Here is a 24,023-nt window from a genome sequence, read left to right as displayed (position 1 = left end):
CTTTATGACTCAGCTGAAGGACTACTTTCTCCAAAAGGCATTTCCAGGTATTCCCAGGTGATTGCCATTGTCTCTAAGATTACATTCAGTCTACTTTATATTCCTCTTGTATACACTGGTTCATATGTTGCCTCCTGCATTAGAATGTTTTTACTCACTGTATCCCCAGAACTTTGGACAGTGACTAGCACACATTATATGTTTAATAAAATTTGATTGTTGGTTGAATGACGGATACCCTACATGCTGAAATGGTATTATCCACCACCACCCCAATTTTAAAAAACCCAGATGAAAGCCTCCAACCTAGAAGGACATGGAAAAGAATCACAAAGGAGCTGCAAGATTCTTGAAGTGTTGACATTTCTAGTATAAAGCTTTCATAAACTTTACTGTACTTTTACTTCTTGGACAATTATGAAAAGATTAGACTATCTGAACTTTTACTAATCTTTCTGATTTCACTAGTCTTTCTGAAAAGTAGATAAAAGAGTTTTTATTTACAAGCAATGAACAAAAATAGAACATGGTATCTTTCCTTCTTTTAATTTTGACAAATATTAAAAGAGGACTAATTGGCCCAGGGAAGAGAAATCATGCTTTCTTGATAAGAGTCTGAATTAGTTTAATAGACTAGCTAACATGTATTTATTAGGTAAGAGCTATGGGTCTTTTAGACCTTTCAGGCTTAAGAGCAGGGCTCTTAAGGGGGTCATAATTTAAGTGGACATAAAATAACACTTAGAAGACAAAACTAGGTTATATAAAATGAAGGGTGAGAATTTATAGCACTAGCTTCATTTCAAAGAAGGAAAAGATTGTTATGGAATGACAGAAATATTCATGAAGAAGTTGTCGTTTAAGTTAGTTTAAAACTGTATTGGAAAAGTAATGCCAGAAGGCGAGAAGAGCATCAAAGAAGGAACAGAAACAGACATGCGTTTGTTCTGTGAGACAGTAAAGGCCAAACTAAATGAACTAGGAGAGTTCAGGTTGAGAAACATACACTCACACAAAATAAGGTTGGATAAGTAAAATAGGCTCAATTAATGCAGAGTCCAGATTTCAAGCCAAGTAGTTCGGACTTGATTGAAGAGGTGGCAGAGGAGCCATTGTAAAGATTTAAGTATGGGAGTGATGTGAGGAAAAAAAGAGTATTTTAGGGAGATTAATCTGACTTCAGTAGGTAGGACAGCCTGAAACAGGGAGAGACTGAATGTAAACTAGGTAGGTAGCTATTGAATGAACCTATGCATGGTGATAAAAAGAATGGAGACTAGATGTGACATGTCCAAAAGAAAAAGGATGTGGTGGTAGTGGTGGTAACTTCCCAACTCTCCAGATGAAGTACAAAATTTAGAATGAGAATTTTAGGTCTAAAGTTTAGGAATGACTAAAACCATCAATCAGACTATGCATAGCATAACCAATCTATTCATTTCAATCATCTTTAGGACTGCTCTGACTTGACTGATTAAAACCAGCTATGAAGCACTTTGAAATGAACTTATCAACTGAATCATGACTTAGCACACATAGATACGGCTTTAAATGTCAAATGACTTTTTCTAGTACAGAAGAAACTAAATATTTGTCTAACAAATCTCACATCTTCCTATCTTTTATAAGGCACAAGTTACCCAGGCTAAGCAAATGCAATTAGCTGAGGAGTTTAAATGAAAGCAAAGGTAATCATACTCAAATCTGCAAACCCAATTAGCAAGGTTCCCGCAACGAATTCAATTTAGTAGAAGTAACAAATACAGAGGAAATACCCCTTTTACTACATAATACAAATAGAATCTAATCTAAAATTTTAATGGTCTTTCAGGCCAAATGTTAGGTGCCTTGCAACAGAAGAAATAAGCTATTCAACAATGCTTAATCTCTTCTGCTGCTGCCAATTTGCCAGCTGTGCCTTTTTCTAAAGTTAATTCACTCATCAAAAAGATCCACTGAATTTATAAATTTTTAAGCAAAAATTTATAAAGTACAAGAAAAATGGTAGATGCATTATAAACAGTTGGGTTTCTCTTCCCTTTGGAAGTGTAGGAGAGGGAAGATGAAGGCAAGGATACTAATTTCTATCAGAAGTTATTCAGCTTAAAATCTGAAGTAACTGATATAAACTGTATACAGATTAAGGATAGGTATAGTATCCCGATTTGACATGTACCAATATTAAATGACATAAAAGAAATAGAAGATACATATGATTAAGATATTCAAAAAGACTACTTTCCTTATCCAAAAAACTTAAGCCTTTGCTGCAAAGCCTAGTGGACTTGGGCTTTATACAACACACTGGGTTCAATTTTCAATAGATAGATGGGTGATGAAATTTTACACTGGGTTATGACAAGCTTTTGATAACATCAGTGGCCAAGATCATGTTCACATGATAGAAAACACTTGATGATAAAGAAGTCAATCCTGAATTTTTGTTATTGCAACAGCTGACTGAGTTCACAATATATGTGAACACCTCAAAGCATGATGAAAAGTCCCCAAGTCACCTGGAAAAGCTGATGTAATGGCTGCCAAAAATCAAAGTCTATTCTTTAATTTCAAAAAGATCTGTAATCTCCAATATAACAACTATATATTTTGAATTAGTGTATTTGTTAACCAAGAATTCTATGCCATAAGACTTTAAAGGGGAAAAAAAGTCCACAGAGTGGGAATTTGTATTCAAATACAGAAGACAGTTTTTGATAAAATGCTGAATAAAACATATGAATCATTATACAATGAAAATAGAGTCCACAATTAAATTACTGCCTTTCTTCTATAGCAGGATTTTAATGGTACATTTTTTTTAATCTTTTCTTTAAAGTTTTAAAAAGCTTGCCCCAAATACATATGCACATTTGGGTATATAATTATAGAGAATGCTCTTTTTTCATTATATTACAATGTAGTTCAACAAAGTAAACCAACCACAGTTAAAAAGTGAACACCAGTAAGTTAAATTAACCACAGACAGTAAGCCTGGATTCATTGAGGCACTGCAAAATCCAAAAGTACCTTCTGACTTATGTAAGTTTAAATTAAGCTGTTTCCTTCAATATTAAATAAATATATTTTACTATATTAATATATACTATATTATACTATATTAACCATATAGTATATATATTAACCATAAAGTATATACGATACTATACAATATTAAACGGACACCTAATTAACACAACCAGTTCATTTCCTGACATTCTGAATATACTAAAACTTATTGTAATTTTCTTTTTTTCTATTTTAAGTTTTTGATGGGTACAGAAATAGGGAGATTTGTTTTTCTTGCCAGATAAAATATAAGTTGCCCTTTGAGGGAAAAAAATGCCAAAAAGAATTATAAAAAAATATACCCTGAAATAAAAGCTGCCAATCTCAACTGTCAAAGTTTTCTAAAGTTTTAATAAGGATGTAAGAAATATGAATTACTAGATAGGATGGATGAACCTTAATATTTAAGGTATTTTCAATATCAAAATAAAGCAGTACTGACAACCTAGGGTTTGAAGAGTATTTATCAATTAAGTCTCTTGTGGAAGTAAAATTTAAGAAGAGCTCCCAGAACTTTTAACACATATTAAGGATGAAATACTCATTTAAAAAGTCAAAAGAGGTACAAAGGCAATGTCATCATCCTCTTATGTGAGTCTAATTCTCATGATAATCTTGTCAGAGCCTCAACAGCTATTTTTAAAAGTGAAATTGTAGTGCAGGAAAATGATTTTTTTGCATTTAACTGAAAATTTAAAAAACTAATTTGTCAAAAGGCTATACTTCAGAAGTCACTGAGAATGTTTTTTATACAACCAATGACACAGTAGATGCTCAATAAATATTTATTAAAGTATTTCCATTGTGACTTGGGCTCAAATAATTCCGGGGTCATCTATGGCTCTTCCCTTTCCTTTATTTATATCCAAGGTCCCATGAATTCTCCCTTCAAACATCTCCTATGTCCTTCTCTTTCCTTTCTCATTCTCACTGCCAGCAGCTCAGTCCAAACCATGGACTTTACTTTAACCTTGCTTGACTGCAACTTTCTTCCTGGTGGCCTTACATCTCATCTCCGTCCCCCTCCATCCAGCATACATAATTTCACCAGATCAACTTTTCTAAAATACAGTTTTTATATTATTTCCCTACTCAAAACCCTTTAAATGGCACCCAGTTGCATAAAGAATAAAGGTCAAATGTGCAGGTCTTGCATTCAAACCTCTACATTGGTTTGGTCCCTCCTTTTGCTTTCTGCCCTTATCATTTTTGGTCTACACTTATGATTTCAATGGTTCAGCGAACCCCTGGTGAGGAAGCACCTGTCACTGATACAAAACAGTCACTGTTACTTAGTCTAAAAGCCTTATAGAGCTGCCTAGGGCACCTTGGTCAAATGACCTGCCTAGAATCACATTACCAGTGCACATAGGACATAGGACTTGAACCCAGACCATTCTGTCTTAGAAGGCAGCTTTTCAGTCTCTCATTTCACATATTATTCTCTTAACAAACATATAATGTACTGATATCCATACATATCATGTATGGATATATATATGTATATACATAAATGCATAAATTTTTATTACAGTAACAAGTGATAATCCTGTAAAAGAGAATAAACAGAAAAAGAAAGTGGCAGATACAAAAAAAAATCATAAAAATAGTGAAATTACTTTCAGAATAACAAATATAAAACCCCACATTGCAAATACATGCAAATTACCATACCACAAAACAAAACAAAAAAACCTAGAAAGCCCTAACAAATGGGTATTTTCCCTTGTATATCTAAAATTCATCACTAGGAAAAAAATCATTGAGAATCAATGTTTTAATGATTTATTAGCACTGGACTGGAGAAATGAAGCTGAACAATAGTTTGAAGATCATTTTGCTATGTATGTGGCCTTTTCACCTCAAATGAATAAAAAGAATAATTAAATGAAATACACTAGGAAGTTACACATGCAGGATGTTTCAATGGGTTTTTAGGTGTTAAAGTACTACCATTTCATTTATCATAAGATCCTTTTCTCAAAGTCTGACCTGCTTTCCATTCACTCTCCATGCCAATCAATGCTATGACTTTTTAGAGAGGTCAAATGCTCAAATCAATCTTGTTATACTTGGTTGCCTGGTGGGTAACACAGAAAATAAATGTCAGAAGACTAAGTGAGTACATTAGTAGTTTTTCTCTACCACTGACAAGATTAACTTTCAATGCCACTTTTACAACTTATAAGATGAACCAAAAAGGCAAATTCACTAATTGATTTTTTTCTGAAACATTCTTCCCATATTCCATCCCTTACCCCCATTCATTTAATCAACAAATGATTAAATGGTTAACAGGTGGATATCTGCAAAGAAAAAAATTTCTGTTGGCTGTATGGTCAACTTTCAGTTACTATCTATGGTGTGGGAACTGTTCTCGCTGCCAGGAAGAGGACAGAATCATGGCCCTGACCTCAACGGCAAGATTTCTTACTACTGTTACACTACTAACCTGGGCTACAGCTCCATTCTGCTGTCCAGGAAGTTTAGGGACAAAGCAACAATGAGACATCCAGGTCCTGAACTGAATGAGTGGTAGCCAAGGTAGGAAAGCATGCCAAGCAAAGTGGCACTGAGGTCTCTACACAGAGGGGCAAATTATGCTTCCCTTCCATTGGCAAAAATAATATTGAATTGACTGGCTAGAAAAAATGATCAAAGAATAAGAAAAACTTACCTGCATGTAGAAAGAGGAGCAAACTGGACACCTTTCTCTTTGCACTCTCTTGCTATTCTTTCCTTTACATTTCTACAGAGATCTATAACCCTGAAAAAGAAACAATTACAGAAAATCTTATGTTTTCTAATAAAGGGCAGAAATTCACATAAAGGCTGATTAAGCTGACAAGCTTTCAACTGGAAATCTCCTTAGCAGAACTCTATACCATGATGACCCTAAGAGTCCTGAAATAAGTTCCTGAAATACCTTCTTAATCAAGGAAAGAAAAATTGTGTTCAACATAATTTTGTTAAGAATACTGTATGGATCTGATTGTATAATGTAAATACTTCCTTCAACGGTACAGATCTCAAGTCATCATTCAGTGCAACTCTTGCCCATGTACTCCTACAAATTTGCTTCTAGGGGAAAGAGGAAATCTTCTAGATCTCTTGACATCATGAAGAAACAAAAAAAGAACCAAGGGTCTCCACTGCTTATTCCTCATTTTTACTATATGACTAGCCCACTTCCTCTTCCTTCCTTTCTATCTATCTATCTCTTCCACCCATCCATCCATCCATCTACCATACTTCCCCCTGTTCAATTTTTCACTGGGCTTACTGACAGGGTTCTGGACTCCCTGACTAATCAGTAATATGTTATAGCCTACTTATCCCCACTTTTCACCATCCTTGAGTGACACTCAGCTGTAATTCTTCACTAGAACAATACTTAAGTTAAAAATGTGGACCTTTGTTTTTAGGAGAAACCTAGAGTCATTAAAAGCATTGAAGTTTCTAAGAGGCAGGATAGTTCACTCTCTACCTCTTACTTAATTCCAGGCCTAGTTGCATGCTCAGTAGCTGTCCAAAACCTGAGATACTGATGGACCAGCTATATATATCAAAGTCCAAGCAATGGTCATTCTTCTTCTGCTTACTTTTATTTTTTTATGTGGATAATATCGCTGAACAAACCCTTTTGAATGCTTGTGGATCTCACTTGGGATGCTCTGCAGTGTTCTATGGTTGAACACCATCAGCACATGTCATCTACATACAGGATTATTGGGAAGACCTCACCATCTACAGGAAATCCCTCTCCCATTTGGACTTTGTGCTGTATATGCATCCAATACCATCTCCAGTCATCCTGATCTATATCTAGCCACTAGACTCAGTTGGCAATGGAAGAGAAAATGTGGTTGCTAACTTTGCACAGACTTCCCTCACTTAAATCCAATTCACTTGAATGTCATGGCATCACCTTCCTGATGTCACAGTCCTCTTTGAGACCAAAGGACAAACAACAACAGCAAGAATTTGTGGCACGCATATAGTTCCCTGTTTTATATTTAGTTCACTTTTAATAATCTAAAGCTTCTTCAGCAGTCATCTGTAGCTACAACTTTCATTTGATTTGATACTTGTGTATACGTATGTGTGTCTCAAATACATTTTACAGTCAACAAAAAAATAAGCACCGTACCACCTTGTATTTTCTATCCCCTTCATCTTAGTTAATTGTATAACAGTGAAAATGTGGTCTAGTATAGATTTTTGCAAAAAATTTAAAAGCTTCCCCGTTTCCTTGTCATAACTTCACTGAAGATACCTTCAACAGACAAGAAAATTATCCTCAAAGATTTTATAGGGATGGGACAGTAGGTATACTGGTCCTAGTTACAGTATTTCCTCATTTTCATATGTGGTGATAAGGTCCACCACTTTTCCAAATGTTTGATATCTTACTCACTTTCACAAATCTTGAAAACAGATTCCTCAACACCTTGAAAACTGTGTTGGTTCCAGCAAGAGTACCCTATGTGTCATTTTGTTCCAGTCCATCTGATTCTTTCTATTTCTATTTTCTTTAGTATAATTTCTAATTCTTCATTAAGTACACGTTGGGAACTGTGATTCTGAAGTCCAAATGTGAGAGCTTCATGGTCATCAATTCATGATACAAGTATTTTATAGAAAGCTTGAGAGAGCTTTCTCCTTTTTCACCTGTTTGTTGTCTTAAGTGTTTACATCATAAATATTTGAAAACTGGCAATCTATTTAGCATATGTGGAAATTATCTCTTAACCATTAACCAGAGTATCCAAAGAGCCAAAAGTCTTCTTACACCTTAATCTCATTTACTCTTCAATCCAGTGACATTGACCTCTCTGCTGTCTCTCAAATAAGACATTCTAACATTCACCTTTGGGCATTTGCTCTATTACCCAAGCCTAGAATGCTCTTCCTCATCATCTCCACCTCTTCACTTCCTCCAAGTCCCAGCTAAAATCCCACCTTTTACAGGAACCTCTCACTAATCTCTCTTAATTCTAATGTCTTCCTTCTGTTGATTATTTCCTATTTATGCTGTATATAGGGTATACATAGTTGTTTGCAAGTCTTCCCCATTAGATTGTGACCTCTTTGAAAGCAGGAAGTCTTTTGCCTTTCTTGATCCCCAGTGCTGAACTCAGTGCCTGGCACATAATTGGTACTTAACAAATGCATACTGAATGATGAGAACATGTCATTCTCTGACAACTCCAAGCACAAAGTATTCACTCTAATTCTATAATGTGCACCATACATATTCATCACGATACTAACTTTCCTAACATGAGAAACTTGCTAAGAACATTATTTAGAAAAACACATTTTTATAATAAAATGCAATTTTACATTTTGAGTACTAATTAAAATAAAAAGTCTTCTCTCATGAATTCTCATAGAAAATACTACTACTCTGTTTGGATACCCTTGATCTTGCTAGCACTCACAAATGTACCACCTCCATATTCAAGAATTCCAAAACTCCCTTATCGAACCATAACTTATTGGCTTTTCACCTCTCTCTCTGCCTTCCTTTACAAAACCCTATTGTTTATCTGCATGACAGAAAACCCTTGAACTCCCCCAATTCTTTCCCAAACCACCTTCTCTGCACTAGTCACTCTCTCACCTTTCCCCCATCTTGACTTCTTGGTGAGCCAATTCAACTATATACTGTTCTCCTCTCTTGACTTACTAGACCCCTTATTATATCACCAATTATACCTGCCAAGCCTCAGGTCTTGGACTGCTCCCCCCCATTCACTGCCTCATTCCTATTCAAGTGCTACTGAACAAAGGTGGAGAAAATCATATAACCGTTCTGACTGGGTCCACTACAACTTTATGTTACACAACCTCAACTTGGCCCTCACTGCGGCTAGGCAATCCTTCTATATCTCCCTTATTAATTCATTAGCCCACACTCCACAGCAGTTCTTTCAAACCTTTTCATCCCTCATCAAACCTCCTATTCCTTCCACCCCTCTCAGCTGAGAACCTTGTTTCATATTTTACAGAAAAAACTGAGGCCATTCACCATGAGATTTCTAGTCTCTCCTCTTCCTCATCACTCAGGAGCTTTCTACCATCCTTCACTGGTCTCACATGATGAAAAGGCCTTACTCCTTACCAAAGCTAACCTCTATAACTGCTCAAGAGATGCCATTCCATCTCATCTGTTCCAAACAGATTGTCCCTTCTATCATCTCCACTCTTTCACTTATTTTTAATCTCTCCCTGTCTATTGGCTCATTTCCCTACTGCCTACAAACATGCCCTTTTCTACCCCATCCTGAAAAAAATACTTAACTTGATCTTCTACTGCTAGTATCATCCTGAATCATTTCTGCCCTTTGTAGCTAAACTCTTCCAAATGGCCATCTAAAATCGGTGCCTCCACTTTCTCTCATCTCACCCTCTCCTTAACCTTTTATAACCTCACTTTCAACTCCCAAATTTATACTAGCCTTAAACTCTCCTGAACTTCAGCCAAGCATTGCCAACTGCCTGTTAGAAATCTTTACCTCAATGTCTCATGGTAAACTCATCATATTCCAAAGGAATTCATCCCTCTTCACCCTCCGCCAAATCTTCCCCTTCTAATTTTGCTATCTCTATTGGGGGCACCACTATCCTTCTAGACATCTACATTTGCAACCCTGAGTCATCCTTCGCTCTTCACTCTCCCTCCTATTAGTTGCCAAGTCTTGATCAATTCAATCTCATCAACATCTCTCATATCTGTTTCATTCTTTCCACTTAGATCTTTAATTACTGTAATAGCCTTTCTAATTGGTCTATACACTTCGAGTTCAACAAATTTTATACAGAGCTACCAAAATAACCTTCTGAAAGCATATGTAGAAACTAAAGCATTATAATAAACCCCACAGACAAAATTAGTCAAAACTTTTAATTTCAGAAATAATCTTAAAGCCTTGTGGTAGAAAATGCATTGTGGTATTTAGGTTTTAATCCAATCTCCCATTTTGAGGTAAGGGCAATCCAGAAAAAACTTTGCTTTTTAAAAAATGAGTTATACATTAATTACTTTAAAAGTAACAAAATTCTATCCTCCTTGGCTATAAAAAGAATAATGGCTAATATTTGTGCATCACTTTAAGGTCTGACAACTGGTTTTTGTACATTATATGATATCTTTACTACAACCCTTCAAGGTAAGCACTACTACAGGTATTATTATCCTCATTTTAGAGCTAAAGAAACTGAAGTTCAGAATTTAAATGGCTTGGCCATGGTCAAAAAGCCAGTGAAAGTTACGTAAAAGACATGTCAATATTCATTTCATTCTACTTTACAAAGAATTCTAAGGAATTTTTCTTTACTTAAAAAAAAATCCTACTAATAATTATACTGATTTTTAAATTCTAATAGTTCAGCATCAAAACTGGACACCAACTGTTCAGTACAGAGAAAAATACCCACTTAAAGGGTGAACCAACCTTTCAGGTTAACATCAGACATTAATGTATTGTTCAAAGTTATAATGTATACATAAGAAAGCTACATGCTTTGTTTTACTTGCAAGTAAAAATCTTGCTTCCCACTTCCCTATAGATGGCCTGCAGAGGTCATCTATAACTCGCTTCTCCCCAATCCCACTCCCCTTTTAACAATCTCCCTGGACTGAAAATACCCTAACAAGTAAAGTATTTGATTTAAGAGCCACAAGAATTTTGTAAAGATTGTAAACTGAATAGAAAAAAAAAAGATACACTTAGACTAAGTTGGATTCATCCATTCTAATGCTTTCATTTTACAGATGGGGAACTGAGGCCAGAGAGGTTAAGTATTTGCCCAAAATTTTAATACAGATCCTCTAATTTGAAATATATCATGTTTCCTCTTATTTCAAGGATTCATGTGCAGGGCAGAATACTGACCTGGGAATCAGGAGGACTGGATTTCAATGGGCAACTCATGAGTAAGAAAAATTCATTTCTCAAAGGTTACTGATCTATAAAAGAAATGGATTGGACTATATTATCTCGAAGGGCAGCTAGGTAATACAATGGATAGGATGCCAGGTCTGGAGTCAGGAAGACTCATTCTCCTGAGTTTATATCCAGCCTCAGACATTTAACTAGCTGTGCAACCCTGGGCAAGTCACTTAACTGTTTGCCTCTGTTCCTCATCTGTAAAATGAGGTGGAGAAGGAAATGATAACTCATTCCAGTATTTTTGCCAAGAAAATCCCAAATAGGGTCACCAAGAATTGGACACAACTGAAATGACTCAAGAACAACAACAGGAGCCTCTGAAGGTCCAGGTGGAGAGAAAAAGGATCATTAATCCTGAGGAGCAAGATGGATCAACTAACAACAATAATTAATAATAATGATAGTAATAGCAGTTCTTCATGTTGATACAGCTTTACACAGGTTTTTCTCAAATCAAATCTGTGAACTAAATAGAAAAGGCAGTATTACCCTTGTTTTAACTGCTTATAAAGGATGAATTCTCTCTCATCTTTGGAGGAATCTTCCGTTTCTATTGGTGATAAAGAAGTATGTTTACTTGGTTTTTTATTCTCATATCAAAGTTTTCCACTAAAGTTGTTTCAAGCATAATGCTGGGTTTTTATTCTGAGTCAGCAAAATTATAGGATTATATGTTCACAGACTTGGAACTAAAACAGATCTTAAGATCCAATGCTCTGATTTTACAGGAGGGTCATATGACCTAGAGAGATGATGCGACTTGTCCCAAAAGCCATCCAAGTAGTAAGAAGCAGGGCTGACTGAGGCTCAAAGCTTGGTCCTCTAACATCAAGCTGAGCAAGTACTCTTTTCACTGCAATACAATGCTTCTCCCAATCCTTAACTCACATTTTGAAGACAGTACTATACATATGTAACACTGAGAAACCAAAAGGAGTTTTTTTTTTTTAATCCTCATAATAACATATTGTATAGGCAAGGAAACAAAGCTATAGAGAAGCTAAATGACTTTCCAAAAATAATGCCCAAAAGGAAACATTAGGTTAAAAAAAAGAAATTCTACTGGTTATACTATCAAAATAAAGGTTGAAAAGAATATATTTTTAAATGTTTTAGCTGTTAAAACTCTACAAAAATCTGACTGCAACTTATCTTTCCATCCTTATTTCACAAAACTCCCCTTCATATATATATATATATATATATATATATATATATATATATACATACATATGTATAAAATAAAGCTAGACTACTAAAAATCTGGAGATACTATTTATTGTAGAATCAGAGCTAGAAAGACAGAATTTATATAGAGCTAGAAGGGAAAGTAAATATAGACAAACCTAACATAGAGAAGAACAATTAAATAAATTAGAAAACTAAGGTGCAGAAAGCTAGTGACTTACCCAAAGGTCACATGGTAAATTCTAGATTAAAGCTCTATTTGTATTTATTGAATAGCTTTCTCCTCTCTCCCACCCCAACCACTTAAGCATAGCAGTAAATAAGATGCATTAAACTGCATTCTGTTGTTGTCATTTGTTGTTCAGTCGTTCTGTTGTATCCAACTCTTTGTGACCCCATGGTCACACCAATGGTGTCCACGGGGTTTTCTTGGCATAGATACTGGAGTGGTTTATCATTTCCTTCTCCAGTGGATTAAGACAAACAGAGGTTAAGTGACTTCCCCAGAGTCACACAGTTAGTAAGTATCTCAGGGTGGACTGGAGCTCAGGTCTTCTTGGTTCAAGGCCCAGAGCTCTATCCACTAAGCCACCTAGATACCTCACAAACTATATTGTAGGAACTCTAAATTACTTAAGTTACATAAATTATTTGAAAGATCTGATTTTAAAGCTAATACAGCTTTCAAAATATTGCTAAGAAACAAAAAATTATGTATACATAAAAATTATATCTGAAGCTAAGATTTTTCTACAAGTTCTGACTAACCATTTACTCCCAAAATCTTGATGTCACTGAAAGAATTAAAAATTTCTCATTTCTTGGATTCTTCATACCTCCTCAATCTCTACCTACAACTATACAAAAGTTTTTAAAATTAATTTCCTTAATTAGGAAACTAAAATCCTGAAGACTTATGACCAAGACACATCATATAATCCTCAACAATTCTGACAAGACATTTACAAATGTATTCAAATGCATGATTTACTTTTAAGGCATTTTAATATTTTACCTATCCCAAGGAGCAGAAGTCTCAAAGGATTCTCCCATTACATAGTATTCCAAGCCCAGATCCTGTTAACACACACATTAAAAAAAGGAATATTAATCATCTGTAACTTATGCTATAAGCCTAGTTCTAATTGTAGGCTACTTGTTACTATCTATGCCATTACAGCGCTTGGAAACACAAATTTTGTGATCTCTGGAAAACCATTGAGCTGTCTGAGTCAAACACCTAGAGACCAAGTGTCCACACTAACAGAACACTAGCTGGTACCCCTTTAACATGTCACACAGCAGATGAAAAGGATAAGGTCATTTGAAGCTTAGACTACTGTTAACATGTCTCAGTTGTACCTGTTTTATTGCTGTAAAGGTCTGACTCCATCACTATATGAAAATATTAAATTTGCTTAAAAAACCTTTTAGTCAATCGATCCAAAGTTTAAAGATCATACAAAGTTTAAAACGTGGAAAGGAGATGGAAAAAAGTAAGTCAATGGAGACAAAGGCTGTGATTTAACTGTACTTATGAAATTGACCTCATTTTTCTGATGCAAAACCATTATACACCTTCCACAGATAATCAATTTCTATGTTGCAAAGTGAAGAAAAATTATGGGTTTTTATCTTCCTCAATCACATGACTTTAATAAAATTTACATACTTCAAACTGACTGCTAGCCATTATTTAGTTCTTGGGGTATGTGATTATAAAAGAGCAATTCAGACAATATGAGTTTCCTCATACAGTTAAAGAAAATAGTATTGAGTACTTCCCTCAAAAAAACTTTTGAAATAGAAAAGTGAAAAGTTAGAAGTGTTAGAGTTCTGAAAAAAGCAAAATTTTAGATGGTTATAAATTAATTTTTAAAATTCTTTAAGTCAGTTATATACAAGAATCATTGCAAAACAGAAGTTCATTATAGCTTCAGAACTAAAGAAAGACATCTGGATGAGTTAAAAAAAAATCAAAAGAAGATAAAATATTTATCCAGAGCCAAGCATTCATACAAAGTTACAGAAAAGTCTCCAGGTTAACACGGTTAATGAGGCATTGAGGAAACAGAAATCCATAACAAAGGATGTAGAAAAGTACAAAAAATTAAAAGCACAATTTCATGAACAAAAATCCTATAGCAAATCTCCATCCAGAGAAAGAACTATGAAGTATGAATGCAGACTGAGGCACACTTCATGCTAGCATTTCTGCCCCCCCCCTTTTTTTTCTCTCTCTTGTTTTTGGGTTTTTTTTTTTGGTTCTGTTTCTTCTTTCTCATGATTCATTCCATTGGTCATAATTCTTCTCCATAACTTGACTAGTGTGTAAATTAATTCAATGCGAAGTTATACGTGGAAGTTATATGGGATTCCACGCCGTCTTGGGGAGGGAAGGGAGGAGGGAGGGAAGAAAATCTGGAACTCAAAATTATGTAGAACCGATTGTTGTAAACTAAAAATAAAAAAAATTAAATTAAATTAAAAAAAAATCCTATAGCAAAAGATCAACCTTAAACTCAAATAACTTTTAGTTATTTTAGTGATGACTCATTTATATGAAGTCTATCATTTTTAGAAAAACACTAATGAAATGAAAGGAAAAGGTAAGTGGATAAATAATAACTTGAAGAGAAGGATTATATTTCCTATTTTTAAGTCTCAAAACAACAAAAAAGCAACACCACTTCCCCAACATTTAAAAAAATCTAAAGTATCACACTGAAAAACAAATACCTTGAGTGTTACTAAAGGAAAAAAAATAATCAAGAGGGTTGATTTTAGAGAAATTTAGGAAAAGGGAAAGCTTTATTTTTTTCTGCAAAGACCTTCCCAAAGAAAAACAGATTAGAAAGAGAATGACTGCTACACCAAAAAAAAAAAAAATAGGGATCAGAGACAATATCTTGACCAAAAGTTCAAAAGAAATCAATATAAAGCATTAGCTAGTAGGGCATTGCAAATAATTCACAGCAGCTCCCATATAAGTGGCAAAACCCCAAAGAAAAAAAGCAAGCAATTAAAAAAAACAGAACAGGTGAAGTGTCTTTAATCACATGTAAGCAATATTAATCTTGGGGTCAGCAACCACTAAAAGGGTAAATCAACTAAAGAACTGTTGTTAAAGGAGCAATCTGAAAGAGAAAAACACCAATTGCACTCTTCAGTTCAGAATGACCAATCTGCCTGCACTATGAGTCAGGGAAGCTTTAAGATAAAATATTACACTCATCATGAGATCACCAATTTCTTGTTTGTATAAATTATGAGAAAATATAAAACAATTGATTCTTAAGGATAAAATTTAACACATTAATAATGCATCCCTAAGAAAGGAAGACACCCTCATTATCCTTTCAGATATTCACTATAAACTATACCTTCCATTAATCATTTTCAAGCCTTCTATCAACATTCCCAAAACTGCTCTAAGTTAGTCGCAAACACTTATTCCAATTTTTAACCTGAAATATGCCAATGTCTATTTTTAAAGGATAATTTTAAGATAGCATTTAATATATTTAAAATAGGTTAAAGGATTAGATTAGCTAGGTTCAATATGATAATCTGTTAAACAATGGTCTGCAGAACCTTCTATTTAAAATTGAAGTCCAGTATAATGATAACCAATATGAAAAAATGAGAAGCTGAAAAACAGAGGAAAATGAAAAGCACAATAAATAAAGAATAACTTTCACCAAAAGCTGGGAAAAAAGATAGATTTTGCTACCTCAGTTGCATTACTGCACAAACTACAGTGAGTGATTGGGGGGTTGGGGAGAGGTGGGTTTTGGAACAGGCAACAGATCAATGAAAAGTGACTTACCCGAAGATATGCAATGACATAAGTCAGCAAATAACCTCTCTGTCCATTGTCTTCTCCAGCTGCCAAACCACTGCAAGAGCAAATTATTCATATGAATTTTTAAAAATGAACTATACATAATTTTATTTATATATTTGTGGCCTGATCTACTATTTCATTAATAGAAAGAATTCCCAGTGAGGAAACTTGCTTTTCTCAATGCAAATCTGTGCCTCCTCTACAATTTCTAGTCCAGCAATGAGTCAGAGGAATAGAGCATGATTAATGCTAGTTTATTGGTAAACTTTTAGATCTTATTTTTAGTCATTAATTTCCACCTCCTCTCCATTCCATAGATAACAAACAGATTTTTATTTTAAAAGTCAACAAGGGGAAAAAAATGAATGAAGAACAAGGAGTCTACCTAATCTCTATCTTACATAATTATTTCTTGGTAATCAAGTTATTCATCTACAAATACTGATCATCTAAGGACACCACAGACATTTACTCATTCATCAGGTATTCACTAACCACCTATGTGTAGAGCACTAGGTACTTGGGCAGTAAAAGAGAAGCAAAAATACTGTCCCTGTGTTTAAATAGTTTACAGTCTTTTATGGGGAGGCAAACATGTATGTTAAACACTACATGAAAGCAATGTACAGACAAAATGCAAGACAACATATAGGTGAGAAATTACTACTATAAATACAATGACAAAGGAAGGCTCTGAATGCCATTATAAATAAGGATGAACACTGAATGTGTTTTTTAAAATTTGGCTAGAATTCATTTCCTACAACTAACTCTGTACAAATGCTTTTTCTGGCTCTTCTATAAGCAAGTAGATCCTATGTCAAAAAGAAAAGGCAAAATTCCCTCAATTTAGTACAGTTTTTATATGCACAACAACAACAAAAAAAATGCTGGTACTGTAAAAGGGTTCTTGGATCACTTTGTCTTAACTCTCACTGTCTAGCTGTACAACCATGGGCAAGTCTTTTTCTCTATGCTTAAGTTTCCTCCTCTGGAGAAAGCTATATAGCCTGGGTCTCTTGCTCTCCAGCCCCTATCACCAGCAATCCCATCTCAAACTCATCAACTTAAACTTAATTCATGCTTTTTTCTCACAAGTCCACTCCTATTCAAACCTTCTTTTTTCTCTTGATGTTAACTTCACTGCAGCTTATCTTTCTAGGTTCATTACACATTATTCTTTCACTGACAAACTTGAGGCAAGTCAAACTGGGCTCTTCCCATCTCTTACACACAAAACTCTCCCTCTGTCTCTATGCTTTTGTCCCACCCTTCCTGCCTAGAATACATTCTCTCTTCAGAGAGAGAGAGAGGGAGAGAGAGAGAGAGAGAGAGAGAGAGAGAGAGAGAGAGAGAGAGTGTGTGTGTGTGTGTGTGTGTGTGTGTGTGTGTGTGTGTACTATCTCCCCTCAAGCACATGGGAACAACTTTTAGCGCAGAAATTAAAACTTAAAACGATGTCACATGCATTGAGTAATATGTAGAATTAATACTTGTTTGCATAGAAATTAGTCATAAATAGTAAGACTCACATAAATAAAAATAATTACTACTTTCACATAGCTAAATCAAACATTTCTGGAGTCAGTTGATGCAAGGAATGAGGAAGCAGGAAGGAGAAGAGAGTTTTTAATTCTTATGGGTCCTCCACCAGGTTATGAACAATGGAAAAGATTTCTGTGCTGCCTCAAACCAACCCCAACACTCCAATATCTATACTGACTCAGTTTCCAAAACCTAGGGGTAAACAAACACAATAAAATACTTCAGCTATGGCACATCATAAACTAATCAACGATGATTTAATAAGTGCCCACTAGGCATTAAGCACTGTGCTGGGTCCAGAGATACAGAGACAAATGTGAAATGTCCCATCCTCAAAGAGGTTAGATTCTAACAGAAGAAACAACATACACGTATTTAGGTACAGACAAAACACATACAAAACAAATACAAGGTAAGTTGGGGGTGGAGCATGCCTGGAGAATACTACTAATGAGGGAAGGATCAGAGAAGGTCATAGGCAGACAGTTGCTAAAAGAGAAAGATGTCACAGGAACGCAGATCATTTTGGCCTATAGGTATCCTAGAGTGACAGGAAAAACTTCTGATAAAATAAAAAGCAAGAGAAAAGTGAGTCTATAGCCTTTTAACACAGAGAAGCTTAAGGAAGTTAACTACCTATATTTTCAGCCCTTCACCTGTCAGGGAATGACCTGATGATTTGATTGTGTAAAGGCTTCATTAAAATGAATTAAAGCAAGAAGCATGGAATTAGCTCTTAAATTCAAGTAATATCATTTGAATCTCTGAGGGGCCAAATGATCAACATTCACATTCATTATCTCTTATTCTCCTACTAGGAAGAAAATAGAAGGAAAAAAAAGACAACCCAACGCAAAAATAAGAAAGATATAGGAAGACCTGGATGAGCCTGCATTCCAAACTACAAGAAGGGCAAGACTAGAAGTTAAGATCTGGCCTATGGCTACTGAAAATTATGCTGACTCAGTGATCCATTGTTTCTAGTCCTGCTTGTCAATCAGTGCTGGGGGAAGGCCCTGTTGGGGAGGCATCATCTAGTCTGCAGCCTTTCTATTACCTACAATTTATCTCATAGTTCCTACCTGCTAGTTTTCCCCCTATGGCAACTGGGGAGATGCTGAGGTGTGATGGCCCATCTCTTTTTTTGCTTATGTGGACCTATCTGAATTGTCTTTATCTCATTATGAAAGTTATCAATAAAAACTGGCTCCATCTTGAATCCCTTACTGATCCCCAGTGATTAGCCTATCAATGTGTTGCTACCTTGAAATACTGTAATAAACTCCTTTTAATTAATTCTCTTAGTCCTGAGTTTTTTGCCTCATTGCTTGGGTCGAAAGCCTTAACAAATAAGTTTCCTTTTAACACTGCCATTCACATTTTGAAAATTATAGAGGGCAACTATTACTAAAAGGTCTTTATAGCTTTTCCATAACAATGTAATTTTCCAGTGTTTATTACTTTTAAGCCTATATATTCTCTGATAGTTTATTAAAGCTCTTAGGAAAAACACTCACAAAGCACTGTGTATTTGTCTGGGGACCAGAGGGATCAGAAAAGAAGGAAACTGTGAAACTTCATTTCATTCTATAATGGAAATCTGTGTGAATGTAGGAATGAAAGAATGAATGAAAAATCCTTTTTCAGCAATTTTTTATTGTGCACCAAACATCATGCTAAGCACTGGGCATACAACTACAAAAAGAGAGATCGTTTCTGCCCTGAAGTAGTTTACATTCTAATCAGAGAAGACAGCATAAACAGAGAAGAAGCGGCCCAGGAGGGCTGTTTTAGTTTGGGAGATCAAAGGGATGCTAGTGGAGATATAGGGGAATGGACTGACAAAACACTTTTAAGAAGCAATGAGGATATTAATTTGATTATAGTTCTAGAACTGGAAAAGGGTAGGGAGCACAGGTAGCCAAAGATCCCACAGGAGATTAAGTATCCGTAATCAATTAACTGGAAGCCCAGGTCACCCACAGAAGTTTGCTGGATTACTTCCCTAACACTGCTGAGAGATTGTTCTGTTATGGGCGAGAGATACTGAGATACCATGAGAGCACAGAGCTCCTGCTTATGGCTGGCCCTATCCCTTCCGTTTTTACAGCCCAAATAAGTTGGACCTTAACTGTGCCCACTTCTATCCCAAAGCTAGGAGAAGGGATGGGGAGAAATGAGCATCAGCCACAGTAATGTAGTTCCATGGTAACATTTAAATAAAAATAAACTATGCCTTACAAAAAGGGCTGTGCCTTGAAATATTTGTAATCAGCACTGCCAAACTAGATTGCAGAAACAAGATCAATGATTTTAGGTCACATTATAACACCACCATAAGGTGGTAACTAACTGGAACTGCACTCAAACCATAGAACAACAGTACTCTGGTCCCCCAGCACTGGTAAAACAATTCAATTCTATATACATTAACTTCAATACCACTGTAATGTATTCAAGGATTCATGGCATAATTTCAACTACATAAATTCTAACTTAAATGTTTTATAAGGAAATTCAATTTGTAAAGGTTTTGAATATTTTAGGCTAAATTAGTTGTATGCTATCTAAAACTAGAATTTCATTTTTGTTTCTCAGTCACTAAGTATGAAGTATTCGACTTAATACCAAAATAATGAACCTAAACAAAAAACTTTTAAAGATAAGGAAATGGAAACATAATGGTTAAATCCCCTGCCAGTGGTCACATCAAATCTAAGCAAAAAATTGCAAGCACAACTGAAGCCCAGTCCCACAATTTAGTCACTAAACTTTCTCTTCTTTCTGGAGCAATTATCTTTTCAGCTAATTCAACCAACACATCAACAGCTTTTTCCAATAAGGAAATAGAGCAGCCAAAAAAAAAAAAAAGAAGAAGAAGAAAAGGAAAAAAAAGTGGGAGGGGGGAAGAGAGGGGAGAAAAATTGGAGGCTATTGAGACATATTTTTTCCCTTGATAAAAATTATACTTGTTTCAAAACAGGGTAAAAAATTTAATTTGCAATATGTAAGGCCAGTACAATAATAAACACTACTCTAAAAACTTGGCCTTGGTTAAGATTAATTAGATCACTTCCTCAAGAACACTATACTTTTACCACTCGATCCCTTTAATCCTAGCAATAAAAAGTAAAAGTCTATTCATGACATTTATTTTAAAAAGTACATAAAACGCGATATTCTAAGACCTTTGTTTCCATACCAAATATCAATGTGCCTTCTGTGACATAAAGCAAAATACAGAAGACAATAAATATTTACAAAGATTATTTCAAACTGAATAGAAGTACACCGTATATTTCTAAAGATTAAGTTCTAGTAATATAAAGATATATGAAGAACTTACTAGAAAATAGATTACAAACATGAGTAATCTCAATGTATATTCAACAGTAAACAATAGTTTCTGGAAAACTGTCGATTTATGTTTTAAAGTAGAACAGAAAAAAAAAATGTTGCTGGGACAAATGACATTTTCACTATGGTTTTCACTGATCAGTCTTGTAATCCATCAAACCAGACAGACAGAAACCACCCTATCATTACTCAGCCTGTTACAGAAGTGAAATGTTTTCTGTTCCTTTGTACCAACATAAAACAATCAGTGACAGGGGGTGGGCTATAGATAATTTATCAAATGCCTTTGATTAAACACAATTTCCTTTTAAAAACATACTAATAGCTTGCTTTATTCATATGTTATTGTCAATACAATCCACTAAATATTAAGCTAACGATATGGACCTCTCCTTCCATATGGCACTATGCTGCTACTTTTAGATATACATACATTGCAGAAACAAACATTAATTCAAAGACTTAGAGAAAACCATTTAAAATGCTATGTCTGGTCAGATAAAAAATCACAACAGAACAGTCTGATTTTCTGTAAAATTGATAAAGCTCATGAAGCAATAGTTAAATATCCTGTCATTCAAAATACATTACCATATAACTACAAATTCAGGAACACAAACAGGATAAAATAAACCAATTTATTATGTTAGAGAGGCTAAAGGGATGTAATTTTAACTTTACCTTTCTGTTTTGCATTAATACATTTTTTCTAAGAATTATAAACATTTTAAAAAGTCATACCCAAATTTGGCAGCTATATCATACACTTGCTTTTCATGCTGAAGAACTTTCTCTCGATCCCCCTCAAAGAGTAATGTAGCTACACTTAGCTGGTTGGGATCAAATCCTTTAAACTGAAATGAAAATATTTTTATTAGAACAAATCACATCCTACAAAATAAAGAGCCAAGGTACATCGTACTTTTCCTCCTCTTCGCCTGATTCCCCTTTTACCCCCCCACCAAGATACCAACTTTTTTAGTTTTAAATAATATACATATGAAGACCTTTGCAAAGCATCTGTTAGGTGCTCAATAGTATTAAAAAAAAAAAAAGCTAGAGCCATGTAAGATTATTTAGTAAATTCCTAGTTTTTAGTTCTACTATTTATTTCACCAGTGTTTGCTATCAGAGCATAGTGAGTAAACGAACAACAAACAAGTTTCATAAATTACAGCCACTGTGCAGACATGCATATGGAGAGGCAGACTCCCTATAAAACACTTGTTGCTTCATTCTGTTTTGCCTTTGGGACATTCTCTGTAGATGTCTGCGCCAGCAACTTTTTCTGCTTCTCAAACACAAAGACTATTTTCTAAGTTCCTTTACTGTAGCTTCAGTTCACTGACATGTCTACTAAAGTTGGGTGAAGTAAGACAGGAATTTGCATGTTCCTCCACAACTGCCAAGGAAAACTGAATAAAATAAGTCGACTAGCAGTGAAGAATTATTGAATGTTCGGTAAAATGTTGCTAGAAAGATGAATGTTGCCACATTTCATCCTTCTGGTAATACAGCTACTAGAAGAAAAAGAACCAAAGGTTAAGTCTAGCAAAGCAGAGATAAATAAAAATACTCACAGTAGAACAAAAAACTGGAAAAGAATGACTGACTAAACAAGGCTAGGAGATGTGATTATGTAATCCAGTAAATGGGCAGCTAGGGGGCGGAATGGATAAAGTGCTGGGCCTGAAGTCAGGGATACTCATCTTCCTGAGTTCAAATGTGGCCTCATACACTTACTAGCTGTGTGACCCTGAGCAAGTCACTTAACCCTGTTTGCTCTATTTGCCTCAGTTTCTTCATCTATAAAACGAGCTGGAAAAGAAATTGGCAAACCATTCCAATATCTTTGCCAAGTAAATCCAAAATGGAGTCACAAAGAGTCAGACATGACTGAAAACTGAATACTGCTGGGTTTGGAGTCATAAGACAGCGGTCATATACTGTCTGATCCTGGGCTGGTAACAACTGCTCTGAGCCTCAATTTCTTCATCTATAAAATGGGAATAACAACACCTGACCTGCCTACCTAACAGGGGTGTTGAGAGGATCAAATGAAATAACTTACTTAAATGGTGCTATCTCTAGCCCTAGAGTATCCACTCAAGCCAATCACCTCAGCATCCTCCCCACTAGAAAACTGGTCTCAACCCTTCAACCTGCCTAGGCTTTGATAGGACAGCTTTGGCCTTATCTTTGTCAGTGGGTCTCCACAGCTATTCCCAAACATCTCCATGTTTGGGAACACCTTGACCCCTTGGTTTCTCCCTCTATTATGCATTATTTTCCTCCATTAGAATGAAAGCTCCTTGAGGGCAGGGACAGTCTGACAAGTTTTTATTTGCTACACTAGCACTTAGCACAGTGCCATAAATGTTCTAGTTAGCTAGCCAGCTTGTAAGTATCAGTTAGGAGTGACAGCAGCAGTAATAGTTAATTTTTGAAAATAAGTTTAAGTAGTACTATTACTCTGAAGAATAAAAATAAATCTTGCTTCCATCTCAGTTTTAAGAAGGCCTTACATAAAAAACAAAGCATCAACAATTGAAAGAGAAAGCCAAGGAGCTACAGAGAAATAAACTTTAGTTCCTGAGAAATTCAAGAGGTTGTTAACTTTGGTTCATATGGAACAATATCAAAGGTAAAGCAAGAATTTACCATACAGCTCTGACATCCTTAAAACTAAAATTAACAGAACTAGAACAATGAGCTTGCTATACTTTGGAGATTTATTAAAATGCTCTTCCAGTCAAATCTGACTTTAATACTTTAGGCTAAGCACTATGCCAGAGTAAAAAGCCCTTTCAATTCCTGCAAAGCTGGAAAGGGTTTGAATAGATGAAGGCAATGGATTAGGGGTTTATTAATCAAGGACCAATCTAATTGAGCCTGGAGAAGCTTATCACAAGAAAGGGAAGGCTACCAGTGATGAACTTTTTCAGTCACAGCAACGTCACTACTCTACTACTAACTCTACTACAAGGTGGAGGAAATACATGATCTATGTTGATAGAAAAAGTACTCCTACAGATATCACGGATCTTGGAACTATTAAATAA

At 35.2% G+C, this 24,023-nt stretch overlaps 1 protein-coding gene across 1 annotated transcript in view; it reads right to left on the bottom strand.

Annotated features, from left to right (window-relative positions):
* The window catches only part of AGPS (alkylglycerone phosphate synthase), a 153,781-nt gene that overhangs the window by 25,733 nt on the left and 104,025 nt on the right, over positions 1 to 24,023 (bottom strand). The window contains exons 14-17 of the mRNA XM_036743434.1: positions 21,703 to 21,815; positions 16,042 to 16,111; positions 13,228 to 13,289; positions 5,744 to 5,833 (exon numbers count right to left, since the gene is read on the bottom strand). Of these exons, the coding sequence (XP_036599329.1) occupies positions 5,744 to 5,833; positions 13,228 to 13,289; positions 16,042 to 16,111; positions 21,703 to 21,815 (335 nt within the window). The remainder of the gene's footprint in view (positions 1 to 5,743; positions 5,834 to 13,227; positions 13,290 to 16,041; positions 16,112 to 21,702; positions 21,816 to 24,023) is intronic.

The sequence above is a fragment of the Trichosurus vulpecula genome, chromosome 2, assembly GCF_011100635.1.
Source record: "Trichosurus vulpecula isolate mTriVul1 chromosome 2, mTriVul1.pri, whole genome shotgun sequence".
Lineage (NCBI taxonomy): Eukaryota > Metazoa > Chordata > Mammalia > Diprotodontia > Phalangeridae > Trichosurus > Trichosurus vulpecula.
Note: the sequence above shows the minus strand (reverse complement) of the source record. Positions and strands in the feature narration are given on the sequence as shown.